The sequence below is a fragment of the Podarcis tiliguerta genome (genome assembly GCF_965153285.1).
Source record: "Podarcis tiliguerta genome assembly, chromosome: 17".
Classification (NCBI taxonomy): domain Eukaryota; kingdom Metazoa; phylum Chordata; class Lepidosauria; order Squamata; family Lacertidae; genus Podarcis; species Podarcis tiliguerta.
Window position 1 is genome coordinate 2,132,329 of NC_139550.1, and position 18,587 is coordinate 2,150,915.

The 18,587-nt window shown below is 45.0% G+C and overlaps 1 protein-coding gene across 1 annotated transcript; it reads left to right on the forward strand.

The window, feature by feature from the left end:
- The first annotated feature begins 3,364 nt into the window (after nucleotides 1-3,364).
- TENT5C (terminal nucleotidyltransferase 5C) lies at nucleotides 3,365-9,035 on the forward strand. Its single transcript, XM_083420421.1, has 2 exons — nucleotides 3,365-3,515; nucleotides 6,635-9,035. Exon 2 carries the CDS (start codon nucleotides 6,657-6,659, stop codon nucleotides 7,818-7,820), a length of 1,164 nt encoding a protein of 387 aa, XP_083276547.1. The 5' UTR covers nucleotides 3,365-3,515; nucleotides 6,635-6,656; the 3' UTR covers nucleotides 7,821-9,035.
- The last annotated feature ends 9,552 nt before the right edge of the window (nucleotides 9,036-18,587 follow it).

Consider the following 18,587-nt stretch of genomic DNA (forward strand, 5'->3'; position numbering starts at 1 on the left):
AGTCAGGTCCTCTCCCTGCCCTGCCCCGCCCCATGACCTTTAAGCTGCAAGGAAGCAGTATCCTTCCAAATTTAAAGGCTCATCAGCCACCTATAGGACTCTTCTATTACCTGTAGAGCAAGAGGGTTCAGCTGTCCTCTAGAAGTTTATGACAAGCTGTTGCCAGGCAATTGCTTCTTTTGCAGTTAGAACAATGGCTCTCACAGCCCATGGGCCCCCATACAACAACCTTGGAACAGGCGATGGGGCATCTAGCCTGAGACATCATCAGAGGATCACAGTCACATCCTTCCTCCTCCACCAATTTTGTTATCGAGTTAGCCACAAACCAATGCAGCAACCCAGCCAACTGCCAGCTTAATTTCCCCAGAATTCCTGGAAGCATTTTTTTTTATATAAAATAAATCTAATTATGGTTATTATTATTTGCATTTCTATCCCACCTTTTTTTTCTCTCCAAGGAACTTAAGGTGGTGCACATAGCTTCCCCCTCCTCATTTAATCTGCACAACAACCCTGTGAGGTAGGTTAGGCTGAATTGCACAGTGGTAGCAATGGGTTTGTAGAGACAAGTCTCATGGTACCTTTAAAACTAACACTTTATTTATTTATTTATTTATTTATTCACTCATGCATTTATTCATTCATTCATTTATTCATTCATTCACTTATTTCATGAGCTTTATACCACGCTTCATTGTTTAAAAACAAAACCCCTCAAAGTGGTTTACAAAATGAAGATGAGACAATAAAATTACACTCTTACTTTAAACCCGCTGGAAATGACCGCTGGGAGGAGTGCAGGAAAAAAGAAACGCATCTGTATCAGCGAAACTGGCTGCCTTCATCTGCCTCACCTGCAATGAAACATGTCTCTCTCATCTACAGCCACAGCAGGCGCTGTGACTCTCCAGTGGTTTGACTTTACCCACCCTGCTATGGCGCACTCTTCCATTGCCAGCAACTGCAAACTATAATTATAAAGAAATAAATAACCTGTTAACCAGGGAAGGAAGGAGAGGGGAGTGAGAAAGTGCAAGAGGGTTGGGGGGATTCTGGCTATCACTGGGGAAGAGAGGAGAGAATTTAGAGTCAGAACTTATAAGGCAATGTATTAGGACCAACATTAGCTTTCTTTGCTTCTGTATGTGTGTTAGTTATAGAAGTTGAGATCCACCACGTCCCTTATCTTCCTAATGGACTGGGGAGATTTTGCAAAGTGGAGAGTATTCTTTCCTTTATGCTGCAACCCAAAAACACTTTCTAGGGAGTAAGACTGCCATCCTGTATATATCATTTACCTAGGAGTAAGTACCAAGGAATTGTGTGGGGCTTACATCTGCGAAGATATGTAAAGGCTTGCACTCCTGCAGGTCCTATGGAGACTGAGAGTTGCAAACCTAAGCCCCTTTGAGCACAATAGCTATTTCTTATGAGTAAGCATGGGGTGCGGGTGGCGCTGTGGGTTAAACCACAGAGCCTAGGACTTGCCAATCAGAAGGTCGGCGGTTCGAATCCCCGCGACGGGGTGAGCTCCCGTTGCTCAATCCCTGCTCCTGCCAACCTAGCAGTTCGAAAGCACGTCAAAGTGCAAGTAGATAAATAGGCACCACTCCGGCGGGAAGGTAAACGGCGTTTCCGTGCGCTGCTCTGGTTCGCCAGAAGCGGCTTAGTCATGCTGGCCACAAGACCCGGAAGCTGTACGCTGGCTCCCTCGGCCAATAAAGCGAGATGAGTGCCGCAACCCCAGAGTCGTTCGCGACTGGATGTAATGGTCAGGGGTCCCTTTACCATTACCTTTATGAGTAAGCATACATGTGTAGGATTGGACTATAAATACACTTAAAGAGATGTTCTTGATTTCTTATCACACCAAAACTCAAGTATCACATTGTTTTATCTGGCCACATGTATAGCTGACATTCTTGAAGTCAAGAATGTTAAATCTCTCATCATTTCCCCAAATTGCAAAAAGGACATAACTTGACAGCTGAGTACCTGGAAATCAGGTTAAGAAACAGCAATTAATTTTGCCCCTTTGCTGCTTATTTAGGTGCTATCTGTTTTCTTCACTGAGGAGCAATCTATACATAGCAACCGAAGCAACAATTTTAAACGACTTGCATTTTAATTCTTTAACTCTTTTGTTATGGTTATTGTCCAGTTTCAACAAATAAAAATATTAATGACAAAAGCGGTCATTGTTTGAATTTCTGCTGTTTCTGTAATAAGTTCACCACCTTGTTTATTGGCATGTTTGAAATAAAGAACTCCTTTTTAATATGAGTATGTGCACAGTGTCATTCATACATACATACATCAAAGCAATTCAGTGCTACATAACACCACCTTTGAACCTGCCAACATTTCCAGCTCAAAAAAATGAACTTTTATTTTATTTTAAACACATATCTTTTCCTACATGAAAATGTGTTTAGCATCAGGGTAGCAGAAGCATGCTCCTTTTTATACCTGTTATGTGCTGTGGCTAAAGTGAGTTTAAAATGCTAAACTGCACTCGCTCAGAGTATTTCTTTCTTTCGTCTTTCAAATAAGTCTGGCAAAGAATTTTGGTTTGTTTGGTTTTTGCTCTAGAGTCTAGCATTTTGCAGCAGCGGAAAAACTGTAAAAGGTGGAAGTTTGATAGGCTTCCCAATTGAAGTAACACACATTTTAACAGGCTTTTATTCTTCCTGGGGAATCATTTCCCCTCCTCTTTCAATTAATGTGCATTCGCCACCAATCACAAGTTATGTTCACGAGTGTGCAACCAGAAACCTCCGCTCCATTTCTCGTTATCAGCCATTTATGCCCTTAAAAATAGAAGCTGCGAGTTTTTCCCGGCTTTAATAAAGCACTTAGTATCCTGTACAAACCATCTGGTGCCTGAGTAAGTCTTAAGTCATATAAAGTGATGCTGGTTAATTTCATAGGATGACTGGCTGCAGGGCAGCCCCAGATTGGAGCTGAAAAGTATCTATTTATTTACAGAATCATGAATTATCAAAAATTCCTGCGGCATGCGCTCCCCTCGACCCATCCCAAAGGCAGCCACCGATGTTTGCTGCTTCTCGTGGCAACCCAATCACTGCTTAGACTCCAGGAAACAGAAGCAGTCTCATCCTCTACCTGGGGGAAAGCGTGGATGCTGGGAAGACCTCAGGCCACTGGCTTGCCGGTGGGGATGCTCATGTAAAGAGCTGCATTTCAGAGGTGCGCCTTCCTTTAAAACAAACCCAAACCCAACTCCACCTTGGCTTACTCCGATCTCAACTCAGCCTCTACTCCGGCTTCAAACCAGCTTGGCAGCGGAGCGAAAGAGGAACGCCCAGTCAATTGATCTGGGCTGGAGGAACGCGAGGAGGGAGCTTCTCCCCTCGCCTCCGGCTGGCGGGGCGGGGTCCCGATGGAAGGCGGGTCCCTATAAAGCTAGGCACGCAGGGCGCCCCCCGCAAGAAAATTCTGGCCGCCGCTGCTGTTGCTGCGCGTTTTGGAGAGGAGCCTGCGGCGCTTTGGTGAGTGGAGCGCAGAGGCGCAGGGAGGCTCCGCTTTCGCCTTCTCCTTCTCCGGAGGAAAGCTCCCCCTACGAGCTTGAAAGCGGAGCTTTGCCCATTTGGCACAGGGAACAGAGAGTGTGTTTTTGGGGGGTGCGACCCCCCTTTGAGCCTCTATATGCCAAATAAATGGCAGGAAACCTGGATGGCGGAAGGGACGCGAGCGCTACTACTGGGTGCCAGCCCCCCCCCCAGCCCCAGCTGCTGCGCCCGGTTAAGTCGCGCTCCCTGCAAGCAGAAAGCTAGCGCATCGGGGAAAGACGGGGCTGCGTGGGTTTTTGCCCTTTGGTTCGCTCCGCTTTCCTGCTTGTATGGAGTTTTTAATTGAGGAAGCATGGGAAATTGCGGGTCTTCCCATCCGCACGACCGTCCCTGCACTCGTATGCGGTCTGTTCTCATTCCAACGCCTTGCTCTGCTGGGACACGCATTCTTCAAGACGCGGCTTGTTTTCCTAAATGCAATCTACTTGGGAGTAAGTGCCACCGAAATTGCTGTGGCGTGCTTCTGAGTAAACGCACGAAATAATGTTAGGAGTTTCCCCCCTGTTTAAGGGGGAGGAAGCCCCAGGAGTGACGGTGTCTTAAGGTCAGCTAAAAATCGTAAGCAAGTTCTTGCGTTTCACAGCCCCCTTGCATATATCTTTTCTTCACACCAAGTTAAATAGAAAAGGGGGGTGTAGAAGAGACCCAGAAAAGTTCGTGATGGGTACTTGTCTTTAGATCAGAGTGGGGAACCCCTGGGACGCTCCCAAAGTTGCTGGAGGTACAAACTTAATTACAAAGAAATTGCAAAACTGCCTTGAAAACACCAGAAAAAGTTTCCATGTTGTTATTGGGTGTCCTATCACTAGGTCTGGTTGAAATATGTAACTTTACCTTTGGTTGTCACAGCAATAAAACTGCCAGCACACATTCAAGACTAAGCCGGGTCTGGTATGGTTTCAAATTGGATGAGGGACAGTCTGTTAAAATTCCTGCATGTGGGGATGGACTAGATGACTCTGGGTGCCCCTTCCAACTTTGATTCCTTTTCCCACGGGGCACAGGCCACATGTGATAGAAAGCTTGTAGGTGTGTGAGGGTTTTGTTTTGTTTTACCATGGCAGTTAAGAAAGCACCTGCCGCTCCGTTCCTGTTCGTTTTTCTAATTTCGAAAATGCCCTGAAAAGAGTTCTGAAACTTGCCTGGTTGTGAACAGAAATTATCAGCGTGCACACTGATATGTTGGTATCTCAGGGCCGTAAGGCTCTTGGCTTTCCCCTTTTTGTTCCTAAGAAGTCTGCCTCCAGTTTCCCCTGCATCTTGTTTCTGGGTCTCGCTAGCCTTTTGCTTCGGCTGCTAACCAGCCCTCTTTTGAGGGTCTGGCTATATAGAGAACTGTTGCCATTCCTAGGTGTGACTGGGAGGGGTTAAGAGGCAGGGAAAGGCACCCCATTTGTGTACCTAGCACCATATAGAGATTACGGTTTCTTCCTTGCTCTTATTTCCCCCTGCCTCAATTAGCCATGTGGGTTAAACCGCAGAGCCTAGGACTTGCCAATCAGAAGGTCGGCGGTTCGAATCCCCGCGACGGGGTGAGCTCCTGTTGCTCGGTCCCTGCTCCTGCCAACCTAGCAGTTCAAAGCACGTCAAAGTGCAAGTAGATAAATAGGTACCGCTCTGGCGGGAAGGTAAACGGCGTTTCCGTGCGCTGCTCTGGTTCGCCAGAAGCGGCTTAGTCATGCTGGCCACATGACCCGGAAGCTGTACGCCGGCTCCCTTGGCCAATAAAGCGAGATGAGCGCCGCAACCCCAGAGTCGGCCACGACTGAACCTAATGGTCAGGGGTCCCTTTACCTTTAAATAAGACTTGCAAGCCACAGTTGGGTGTACAGTTGTTCTACCTCCCCTGTGTTCAGCTGCCAAGTATTGGAAAAGCTGCATTTCCTTGTGCTTCTAAGTACTTATAACCTTGCGCAAAGGATCACTGCCTGAACACACCTCTCTGGCATTGCCATTACAGTACACATTGGTGAAGCCTCATCTCTATGACATGCTGGATTGGTTGGTTCAAACTAGCAGTAGCATGTAAAATGGCAGTCCGTGTGAATTGCATGTCCAGTGTTCTTGTGCCTGCACCTGTGAAGGGGGAGAGGGTTTAGCATGTATATTGATTTTGTCCTCAGTCAGTGCCCAAGCCCAAGTCAGAGTCTAATCGTCTGACTGGCAACAAGGATACTGAAATATATTTTTTCCAAGTAGCAGGTCCTTTGGAGAGCTTAATTGGGCACCCACCCAACACCAGTTTCCCTCTTTAAAATATTTCAAATGTTTTAAAAGCAACATTTGGAGCAAAACAACAACAACACCATACAGAAGTTGGACATGGAAGAAATTATAATAAAATAGGGTTTGGGAGAAAAGAGGACAGGTTCTCTCTGTGTTGTCAGGTATTCTTCCTGTCAAGATGTTGTGGTATGTGAACTTCTGCATCTTAGTAAATTAATGAGCTCTGGATCCTTGACTTGGACTCTCTAGAAACTGCCCTTGTGCAGTAGTTGTGTGGTAGAGAATGCTCAAACTCCAAAGAACTCAGCCATAGTAACTAAACCCGGAATATAGGTATTTGTGTGGTGAGGGAGGGAGGGGTGGTGGTGGTGTGGGATAATGGGGGGGGGGCAGACAGAAAAGGTAATGAGGCCATAAATCTAAGGTACACCCCTATTCTATATTCAGAGTATTTTAAGGGAAGGTGTTCCTCACAACAGATGAGCAGTACTTGCATTTGCTGCTTTGAACATTTAGAAAGCTTGGAAGATAAAATATAAAAGCTTAGAATATACTGCAGATAAACTGACTTCAAAGGAAGGTCAACACAGTCCATCCTTCCATTGGTATTAATGGAGCCAACCTGGGCGACTAGGACTGAACCTATGAACCACAGCAAGTCTGGTGGTGCACAGAATAAGTTGCCAGGCTCCTAGCTCTTTCCATGAAGGGCTTCCCGAACCAACTGCAGTCTCTCATATTTGCTGTACCCTGTTGGTGTAACTGGACGGTCTGATTAACATGTTCTCCCCCCCCCCCTTTTTTTTTTTTAGTTACTTAAAAGATCAATCTACAATGGCAGACAACAGACCAAATGCTGATTCCTTGTCCCGCAGTGTGCTCAGCTGGGATCAGGTCAGTCGTCTTCATGAGGTCCTGTCCGAGGTGGTGCCAATTCACGGAAGAGGCAACTTTCCGACTCTGAAAATAACTCTGAAGGATATTGTCCAAACTGTTCGCCGCAGGCTAAGTGAAGCAAACATTAAGGTGCACGACGTCCGTCTGAATGGTTCTGTGGCAGGTCATGTCTTGGTCAAAGACAATGGACTGGGTTGTAAGGATCTAGACCTTATCTTTCAAGTATGTCTCCCAAGTGAGGCCGAGTTCCAGTTGGTCAGAGACGTGGTTTTGCAGTCCCTCTTAAAATTCTTGCCTGAAGGTGTCAACACCGTAAAAATTAGCCCCATGACCCTTAAGGAAGCGTATATTGAGAAGTTGGTGAAGGTGTGCACCGATATTGACCGATGGAGTCTAATCTCTCTCTTCAACAAGCATGGCAGGAATGTAGAGCTCAAGTTTGTGGATCGTATAAGGCGGCAGTTTGAATTTAGCGTGGACTCTTTTCAGATAATACTAGACTCTCTGCTCTTCTTCTATGATTGCTCAGAGAACCCAATGTGCGAGCATTTCCACCCGACTGTGATTGGAGAAAGCATGTATGGTGACTTTGAGGCAGCCTTGGATCACCTTAAGAACAGGCTGATAGCCACCAAGAACCCTGAGGAGATCCGAGGAGGAGGTCTTTTGAAGTACAGCAATCTGCTTGTGAGGGACTTCAAGCCCATGGACAAAGAGGAGATAAAAACCCTGGAGCGTTACATGTGTTCTAGGTTCTTCATAGACTTCCCAGACATTCTAGAGCAGAAACGCAAGTTGGAGACATACCTCCTGAACCACTTTGCCGAAGAGGACCGAAGCAAATATGACTACCTAATGACCTTGCGCGAAGTAGTCAACGAGAGTACGGTGTGCCTCATGGGACATGAGCGAAGGCAGATACTGAACCTCATCTCCCTTCTGGCGCTCAGAGTGCTGGTAGAGCAAAACCTCATCCCCAATGCCACCAATGTCACCTGCTATTATCAACCAGCTCCATATACCAGTGATGCAAACTTCAGCAGCTACTACGTTGCAGATACGTATGGCCAGTCTCATCCCACCTGGCTGCCTTGTAACTGATTTTGAGCTTCCTCTTCTTCAAAGCCCCCCTCACCAACTAGGCCTCACACCAATCGAACGGCTCCTGGTTCTCTTTCCTCATTCCTTGAGTAGCCTTGGTCAACCCATAGAGTGGACCTCATCTTTCCTAGTTTCCTCTCCTCTCCTCTCCCTGGGTGAACTGTCCTAATGTTCTTCCCCAAAACTTCTTAAAACTGAAGATGGAAAGATGCTGTTGGGACAAAGCCTGAGAAGTAGTAACTGCTCGATTGCTTCCATGCCATGTTGTCTTCTGAAGTTTGAATTAAGTTATCTTTGCAAATAATGAGGATTAGGCTGATATGACTATGGAAGATCATAGCTACAGTCCTGTATGTCATTAGGCTGTTCAAAGTCAATAGGACAGAAGCAGCTTCTGAACTGTATACAGGACTGAAGCCATTTTCTTTCCCCTCAGAAAGTCTTAAATTAGCAGTTGACTCATTGCTGCTGTAGCAGGACGAAAGAATGAATTTCAGTTTGGAGAGGATAATGACGTCTGCCAAAACTGTCCCTTTTAGTTTAAAGAAAATAAGGCTATCCTAAATTACATGACGCAGAAATTCTAAGAACCCAAGTCAAGCTTTTTTTAAAAAAAGCAAAGTACTAGAAAATATATGGTAATTATGAAACTTAAGTTTAATATATTATTTTCCACTGATGCTTGGATTGACCTGCCTGGGAAATATGGACTACTCCTGCCCCCGGAGTTCAGCTGAAACTGCAGGATGTTCCTAAGTCTCTGATGTCACAAGTTTGATCAGTAGGAAACCGGGACGGCTTTACTTTATGTTTATGTACTGTACCATTGGCTTGTAAGTGTGCATAGTTAGGGATTTGTAGAGTACAGCAGTATCGTTGAAGACAAATTGGTAAAAAACCTCACTTGAAATAATTGTTCCAAGCTTGCAGATGGCCTGGGCTGGAAGAGGGTTTTCTATAACATGGATTTTCTTGTTTCAGGGGGATTCCCCTTGAAAAATGGGTTCATTAATTATTATTTTTTAAAGAATCATTTATTTAAAAATGATATTTTTGGCCAAAGGTCAGTTTTGTGCCCCCCCCCTGCAAGCCTCAAAGTATATAATTGGGTGCATTCTCACATGAGGTGCTTAAAGAGACTGTCTTTAAGAAAGGATCCTGCAAAGAAGTGCTGTTAAAAGGGAACATGGTATAGACTAGAGATATGGAAAACCCTGGGGGGGGATTGAAAATTGGGGGAACACATGTCCCCTTCCCCCAATCCTGGCCTTCACATTGTTACTGCAAAAGATCAGTGTTATGGCTGGCAATGTTAATTTGCACTTCAGTTAAAGGAATCCATGTTTTGATGAACTGTCACAGGTATGGGAAATTCAAATAGTGGGTCCCAGCAGAAGTCTTGAAATTTGTCTATCAGATTCAAAAGGCAGTAAAAGAAAAACAACAACAACCTCTTGGGCAATATAGTGTTCCTATAGTTGAAAGGCCGGCCACCTATTTAACAGGCGAACTTTCTGTACATTTTCCCCAAAAGGAAACTAAGCTAAGGTTAGGCGTGGGATCGTGATGGAAATACTTACCTGGGAAACACACTGTGTTTGGATGGCATTGAGTTAATGTGGAATGATTCTTGGTCCCCTTCTCATTTAATTGTTCAAAACAAGAGGGCAGAGGGTTTTCTTACTCTTAGTACTGCTACTTCTGCAACACAGAGATAAACACTATCTGAAGCAATGCAGATGTCGCTGGCTGTTCGAAGGCAGCAGCGCCTTGTGTGAAGTAGTAGTTGAACAGAACGGATAAGGGGGGACGTATAGGGCTTGAGATTTGAGTGCCAAGGACTTGTCAGTTTCAATTGCTTTTGGCCATTCTACACATTTTTTGCTGAGTAATTTCAGACTGCCTGAATGCTTCTTGACTGTGCTCTTCTGCCTATACATTGATCTGCCTGTAGAGCAAGGCACATACTTACTCTTAATGTAAAGACTACAAACTGCAGGATTCCTTCCTTTCACATGGCTGTGTCTTGGGGGAGGGGGAGGAACAGAAAAAAGGATCGTATTAAGTGGGGCTGCAGCAACAAGGCAAAATTTAGATCCCCCCCCCCCGCAGCGCTGAACTCAAAGTTGAAATGGACTATAATCTTAAGAGTAGCATTTCTTTACACTGGAAGAAACCTTTTCCACGCACGTCTGGTAAATATGGATTTCTTTAAATTGTAACCCTAATGTCAGTTGCCAGATGAGCAGCTTTTCGGAGCGCTACCGATGCGTATCTTATTTTGGTTTCCTTAAGGTGAAAAATAAAGTCTGTCAACTTAAACATGACTGTTGTTGTTCTTCCTCCCCCCCCCCCACATTAAGGGGTTTTCAATTGGCAGCTTAATTTATAATCCCCCCCAGCACCCCTTGCCCAGTTCAAATGCCAACTATTTAATATCCTTTTAGTTCTTTAGTATCTTAGGTTGGATAAAGATGTGGAACCAGCTTGGCTGTTGACTTCTCAAGGGTAGTGACTTCTTTTTCTACCAGCTAGGCTGTTAACTCCTTACACAGGTAGCATCAGGTGGAGACTGCACAAGCTGCTTCCCGTCTGGTCCTAGCACAAGCATTAAGATCAGTGCCGGATTTACGTATAAGCTAAACAAGCTGTAGCTTAGGGCCCCACTTTCTTGGGGGCCCCCCAAAAAAATTAAAGAAAAAAAACCCCTGGATGTACATTTCCAAAATATAAGATAAAAAACAAATAAAATAAAACCTACATATAGCAACAGTGTTTTGTGTTGTGTAGGTTTCTATGATGTACATAATGCGCCCCGCCTGCTAGCCTGCTCCCTAAAATATCACCAGTTTGCTCATTTCTATATCTAGGGTGCCTACATTCTGCATGGACTGGTTGCAGGGCAACATGTGCAAATGGCTTTAAATACCTCTTAGGTCCATAAATTACCATATAGCATATATTCAACACAAAAAACAGCAACAATTGGTTGTTGACAAAGGACAGCTGGACATGTAAAGGGCCCCATTACCTTCAGTAGCTTAGGGCCTCATCAAACCTAAATCCAGCCCTGATTAAGATGATACTAACATGACCACCACAGTGCCCTGTTGTTGTTGTTTAGTTGTTTAGTCGTGTCCGACTCTTCGTGACCCCCTGGACCAGAGCACGCCAGGCACTCCTGTCTTCCACTGCCTCCCGCAGTTTGGTCAAACTCATGCTGGTAGCTTCAAGAACACTGTCCCACCATCTCGCCCTCTGTCGTCCCCTTCTCCTTGTGCCCTCCATCTTTCCCAGCATCAGGGTCTTTTCCAGGGAGTCTTCTCTTCTCATGAGGTGGCCAAAGTCTTGGAGCCTCAACTTCAAGGTCTGTCCTTCCAGTGAGCACTCAGGGCTGATTTCCTTAAGAATGGATAGGTTTGATCTTCTTTCAGTCCATGGGACTCTCAAGAGTCTCCTCCAGTACCATAATTCAAAAGCATCAATTCTTCGGCAATCAGCCTTCTTTATGGTCCAGCTCTCACTTCCATACATCACTACTGGGAAAACCATAGCTTTAATAATACGGACCTTTGTTGGCAAGGTGTCCACAGTGCCCTAGATTTCACAAAAAACTGTCTCTCCCATCCAGGCCTATGAGACATTAATTCCAGAGCAGCCTGAATAAAAACAACAATAGTGCCCTAAGTTAATATTGGTCCCTGCTAATCCATTATTCATTTACTTCATTTATTGTATACATATCACCCCCTGGGGTGTATGGGGTGCTTGCGGGGTAGTACCTCTGGTGGTGGACACATCATGCTCCTTCTGGGTTTGGTTGTCCACCTTTGGTCCCCATCCTGCACTCAACTCTCACCTGTGGCTTCTTGAAGCTGTTAGCATTCCTCCGGGACCACGCCCCAGCAACAGATTCAACTGGCTGGCTAAACCAGGTGAGGGTTAGCTGATGGGCCTCAAACCCTCAGTGAGTTAGGGACCTCCCCTGCATGCGAAGACAGGCTCTTGTGGATGGGACAGGCGAGACCAAGAGTGGATCCAATGGTCAAGAAGTCATTTTCTGCACATGCTGGAAGTGAGGGGCATATGGTGCTCATCAACCTGGGAAGGTAGCCCAGAAGGAAATCTCTGATCCTAAACCTCCACTGCCTTGTGGGATATATTTGGGAGAAGAAAAAGCTAAGGAGTAAACCCTACACAAATCTATATGCTGTAGCTATGCATAAAATCTGGCAGCCCAAATGGACTGCAAATCAAAGGATACAGTCAGTGGGAGTCAGTTGTGCAGCTGTGTATTCAGTAAGGATACAACTCTAGTATCCAGTGTAGGAAAACCCAAATGTGTATTATAGATTATAACGCAGAAATATCTGACTTCTGTATGTTTTGTGTTAATTTTCCCTTCAAGAGAAACATCACATTTTCTTATTGTAAAAAACAGAGTTTTGGTCTTGGTTCTCAGTATGATGGGGATCTTATTTCTTCCCCACATACAATGTTTCTCCATACCCAAAAAAACCACCCCCCAAATCTCCTTGCTGCTAGAAAACTAGGATGACAACTAGGCTAGAACCACTCTCTCTGAAATCCAGTTTTCTATGGGGAAGGGATGTTGTGTCTGCTGGGCAATTGTGTTCAGGGGCATTGCTGCACAATCTCCAACCTGTATTTTAAATGATATAGCCCACATAGGGATTCTCAGCTTCACTGATAACTAGATTCTGGTAAGATTAGGTTGTTGCATTATTATTTTTTGGGTAGGTTGTCCATGTTTCTGTTTGATAGCTGAGGCAAGAATAACCTTACAGCTTTCAGAACGGTTTGTTCTGAAAGGCTTAGAAGCAAACACCCCTCCCCCCTCATTCTGGTTTCAAACACCTGTTGGTTTCAGCCCTGCACACCCTGAATATAATTACATTAGTATTTAGAATGTTGGGCACAAATGCAGTTCTGAATTCAAACTGGTACAGAAGTAGTTTTACTTCTGGCTTATCACGTGTGTTTTCCGAAAACATATATTGGAAAGCGCACATGTTTTATTGCCCTGGATAAAAACAGAGGCTGCAGAACATGTAGATGAAGCTTGCCCACTCCATCATGGTGTGTAAAATCCAAAGTAAACGCCTCTGTACCTAGATAGGCAGCTCAGAGAGATTTTCTCTAAATGTCAGTTAAGCATTACTGAATAGAGAACACCAGTTTGCATATGGTAACATATGTGTAAAGGTGCAAACTTAGAAACAATTGCTGCAATTGAAATATAATTCCTCTAACCATAATGGACTCATGTGCTTGCTTAGTCTGATGCCCAGGTTTGTTAACTGTTGCTGCTTAGCAATTTCAGACAAAAAGGCCCAGGCCAGGGGGATGGACCAGAAAACCTGGGGGAAGAAACCCCCTTTCCCCAGATGTCCTTCCAATGGAGAAAAACTGAGGTAAAATGAAGCAATGTTTCCTTTTTCAGAATGAGCGTAATACTTCTTCAAGTCACAGCTCCCGGTTATGCTAAAAGCCTAGAATGAGAGCTAATGGTTAGGAATTGCCTCCTGACACCTAGAAATCCTTCTCAAGGGTTTTGAAGGAGGAAGTTACAGGGGCTTAGAGAAGATGCCCTTCACCTAAGAAGAGGGCCCCTGGCTGGCCCCAAGCATTTTGCTGCCTGAAGCAGAAGAGCAAATGCAGCCCCTCCTGGCATTAAGGTGCTGTTGTTGTTGTTGTTTAGTCGTTTAGTCGTGTCCGCCTCTTCGTGACCCCCTGGACCAGAGCACGCCAGGCCCTCCTGTCTTCCACTGCCTCCCGCAGTTTGGTCAGGCTCATGCTGGTAGCTTCGAGAACACTGTCCAACCATCTTGTCCTCTTTCGTCCCCTTCTCCTTGTGCCCTCCATCTTTCCCAACATCGGGGTCTTTTCCAGGGAGTCTTCTCTTCTCATGAGGTGGCCAAAGTCTTGGAGCCTCAGCTTCACGATCTGTCCTTCCAGGGAGCACTCAGGGCTGATTTCCTTCAGAATGGAGAGGTTTGATCTTCTTGCAGTCCATGGGACTCTCAAGAGTCTCCTCCAGCACCAGAATTCAAAAGCATCAATTCTTTGGCGATCAGCCTTCTTTATGATCCAGCTCTCACTTCCATACATCACGACTGGGAAAACCATAGCATTAAGGTGCACAGGGACCTAAATTGGATAGCAAGTCAGTTTGGCAGCTGACAACAAATCCTACAAATACACCTCCAGGAAATCAGCTGAGAGGCCATCAGCATGGGATAAGACACCCCTACCACTCTCTGGAAGCCATTTGGATCCATTAAGGGACGGGGGCAGACCACTGAAATTGGTCCCACAAACTGGTCACTGTCATTAAAAGGGCGGAATAGGGGTAGGGCAGAGCACAGGCAGGAGGAACGATTTAGGCAATCCTCACTGATGCTCACGGGGGTCTGGAATGTAACCCCCATGCAAAATGAGGGTTGCCTGTATCAACAAAAGTGACCAGCTACTCTCTTGGAAAAACTAACCCACCGTATTCAGCTATCTATCATCAGGTACAGCCATACACTTTTTAATGTTGTACAGCAGAGGAGAGGGTTGGTGCTTTTTTCCTTTTTCCTTTCCCTTATATGAACCAAGCAAATATGGGCAAGTCTCTGTCACTTGTTTGCAGCAGGCTATGGAACAATAACACTTCCCTGCTGGCTGATCTTAACTCTTCCTGGAGATTGTTCTGACAAACATTTCCTGGACATCCTCGTCACTGTGGAAACCAGAGAGTAAGCTGGGAGAAGAATTGAGAAAACCGAAAGGCATTTCTTTGTTTAGTTCTGTTGGAGATGTTGACTCATAAGTTTTGCATTGAAGCATGATCTATAGAACGGCACCCTATGTCGTTTCTTATCCTTTACTATCGTGTTACCCCCATAAGAACAGAATAAGGATTCACTGGTACAGTGACACTGACATGAAGTGCTTTTAGTTAGAAACCCTGGAGCCATGAAACAAAGAGGCAGATTCGTTTAAGGACGGAAATGTGGACGCTTACTTTGAATTCTGACAGTGAAGTGGTTTTCTGAAGGACGGTCTTTTGTGTAGCCATATGAAGCAGATTTGCAGAGAGCAACCCTGTGGTCCTAGCCGCAAAAGCAACAGCGTACTTCTGCATGTGAAGACAGGCACTGGCAGACTGAGAGGATGAAACCAATAGTGGGTCCAATGGTCAAGAAGGCAGTTTCCGCCCCTGCTGCAGAGCGAAGTGAGGGGCAGATGGGGCTTGTCAACCTGGGAAGGTAGCTCATCTAGGAGAAAGTAAACTCTGATACTAAACCTCCTTTGCCTTGCGGCTATACTCACTCATGATTAAGGCTTTGGGTGTAAAATATTTTCAGGAGTATGGATGGAATCTTAACCCAATTTACCTGGTAAAGGTAAAGGGACCCCTGACCATTAACTCCAGTCGTGAACAACTCTGGGGTTGTGGTGCTCATCTCACTTTACTGGCCAAGGGAGTCAACGTTTGTCCACAGACAGCTTCTGGGTCATGTGGCCAGCAGGACTAAGCCTGCTTCTGGCGAACCAGAGCAGCGCACAGAAATGCTGTTTACCTTCCCGCCAGAGAGTTACCTATTTATCTACTTGCAGTTTGATGTGCTTTTGATTTAAATTGGATTTATTGATGAGTAGCTGTGGTCTAAACCACAGAGCCTAGGGGTCGGTGGTTCAAATCCCCACGATGGGGTGAGCTCCCGTTGCTTGGTTCCAGCTCCTGCCAACCTAGCAGTTCGAAAGCATGTCAAACTGCAAGTAGATAAATAGGTACCGCTCTGGCGGGAAGGTAAAGTGTTTCTGTGCGCTGCTCTGGTTCACCAGAAGTGGCTTAGTCATGCTGGCCACATGACCCGGCAGCTGTACGCCGGCTCCCTCTGCCTATAGAGCGAGATGAGCACCGCAACCTCAGAGTCGTCCATAACTGGACCTAATGGTCAGGGGTCCCTTACCTTTACCTTTAGGCATGGTTAAGAATGGATTTCTGGTTAGCCTGGTAATGTATATAGATTGTATTGTTTTTATTATCAGCTGTTAGCGAAAGAAGTGGCACGGATGTGGCAATGACATCTACTGCATGGCAAACCGTGTGTCCATGTATTTCTGTGTTTATGGCTTTTACAAAAAAACAACAATCCTGAGCTACAAAATTCAGCTTTACTAACCCTCTTCCTCCAATCATGGTAGAAAACAGGATTAGAAAAGCAACAAGGAACGTTAAAGGCTATTGTCCTCACCTCAGTTACACATAATTCAAGAGAATACACCTTCCAGTATTACAACTGGTCTGACATTGAAATGAGTTGTGCAGTCATAATGACCTGGTTTGATTATTATTATTTTACAATTAAAGAAATTTGCATTGATAAATATAGCTAACACTTACATGAAACCTGACTGGCTCACAAATGACCGTCTGCAAGCAAGCAGACAGGGCTCAGTTTGAGTGCAAGCTCAATTAATGCAAAAATCGCCACCATCTCTACTTAAGAGAAATACTCCAACTGTAGTAGATTTTGAGAGTACAGTACTAACTACGGTACAGTGGTACCTCAGGTTACATACACTTCAGGTTACAGACTCCGCTAACCCAGAAATAGTACCTTGGGTTAAGAACTTTGCTTCAGGATGAGAACAGAAATCTCGTGGTGGCAGCAGGAGGCCCCATTAGCTAAAGTGGTGCTTCAGGTTAAGAACAGTTTCAGGTTAAGAACAGACCTCCAGAACAAATTCTTAACCCAAGGTACCACTGTATTCCACATTAAGCATTAAAGAATGAAACTATTCAGCCACTTTGTATTTTTTTCATCTTGGTTATAAAATGACTGCTTCCTGTTTAGAAGACGGGAGGTTGAAAAGGTCAGCCTGGGAAACTGAAACCTAGTTCTTAGCTACCAGAACCTGAAGAAAATGTAAATTTGCTACCTCAGATTTAGCTGCCTTAGTACACTACTCAGTGCAGGGAATTGAATGGGTGAGGAAGTACCGGTAATCCTACAAACACTTACTTGGAACTAAGTTGCAAAGTGTTAACTAACACAGTTAATTTATTCACAGACACAGTTACAGACCCTGGAGCCCACAGAGTCCCTCCCTCCTGCTGAAATTAGTCTTATAAGTAGTATTCTATTATTACAGTGCTTGTGTGATGCCCACAACTGCACCTGGATTGCAAATGGGTCCACAAACCCCAAAAGGTCATAACCGCTCCTAGTGGTGCACCGATAAAACTGCTAGCATGTATGCAAAGCTAAGCAGGGTCCAGTATGATTTCAAATTGGGACAGCATGTTGACATTCCTGCATCGTAGGGGGTTGGACTTTATGACTCTCGGGTCCCTTCCAACTCTACAATTCTATGGTTCTATACAGAGGGCTGCTTAGAAGAGACAGCTAGGAAAAAGAGATTTCCACTTGGTGGCAGCTGTGAGGACCACACAGGAGCGGTTAAATTGTCTGGTTAGCAACACTCTCTCTCTTGGTGCGGGCTACAACCCTTGCCATATTAGGATGGAGGCTACAAATCTCCTAAACAATCGTTTTTTATATTACTGTATTTCACAAATGAAGTCACTTTTCGATACCACCGTTTATCCATAGATGCCAGGGTGGCTCACAAGCAAGTACATTAAAAACAGCAACATACACTATAAAACATCAAAACACGAGGAAATTCTTTTTTATGTTAATTATTGTATAAGGATGAAAATATGATCTGTAAATATAAAACGGGGGGGGGCATAAACAGGATAAAATTAATTCTGTCAGTGCTGCATGAACTCATGTATTTAACCTCTGCTATGTGTTTTGATGGTGGAATGTTCTCCAAGCCCACTGTGTGTCCTCTGCACAACCTTTTTCTGACTCCTGAAGTCTCAGTGATACCCATACGTCACAAAATGCAAACTATTCAGCCGTCTGCAACAATTTCTGATGAAGCGGAATCCCCTTTTTTTCATTAAAAGGGAACATGCTCATTTAATTAGGATGCTCAGTTGTCACACAGAAGTACCACCTCACATTCCACACAATTACCTTGTATATTTAATTGGATGCAAGCTGTGACTATGTTCTCTCACTCTGCTTATTGGAAATGGTTTTAATTTAGTGTCGTGCTTTGCAGCAGTCGGGATGAATGTGACAAGAGAGTGCCTTTGCAGCAGTGGATCAGGAAGGCTCCCTTGGTGCCAACATAATCTTTTGGGCCAGGTGAAGATGTTTCACCCCTCATGGGCATTTCTTGTGTTATGCCCTTGCTATACTTCCTTGCTATACCCCTAAGTGCAAGTAGATAAATACGTACCCGCTTTATAGCGGGAAGATAAACGGCGTTTCTGTGTGCTGCGCTGGTGCTGGCTCGCCAAAGCAGCTTTGTCACGCTGGCCACGTGACCCGGAAGTGTCTCCGGACAGCGCTGGCCCCCGGCCTCTTAAGTGAGATGGGCGCACAACCCTAGAGTCGGAGACGACTGGCCCGTACGGGCAGGGGTACCTTTACCTTTACCTTTTATACTTCTTTCCATAATAGGGGTTTAGTCTTCATGCTTTCAAGTATTGAGGGCAGTTAAGGGAAAGGAGAAAAGTTATCTTATGTTTGAATCACCTTCAGTGTTAAAGAAATATTCTATGTATTGAAATTTCATTTTGTAAAGTCACTTTGAGTCTCCTCTGCCCCCACCTCCTTTTTTTTTTTTTTAAGTCAGGGTAGTGGCATCCTTTGAATTTCCTGCTTCAGA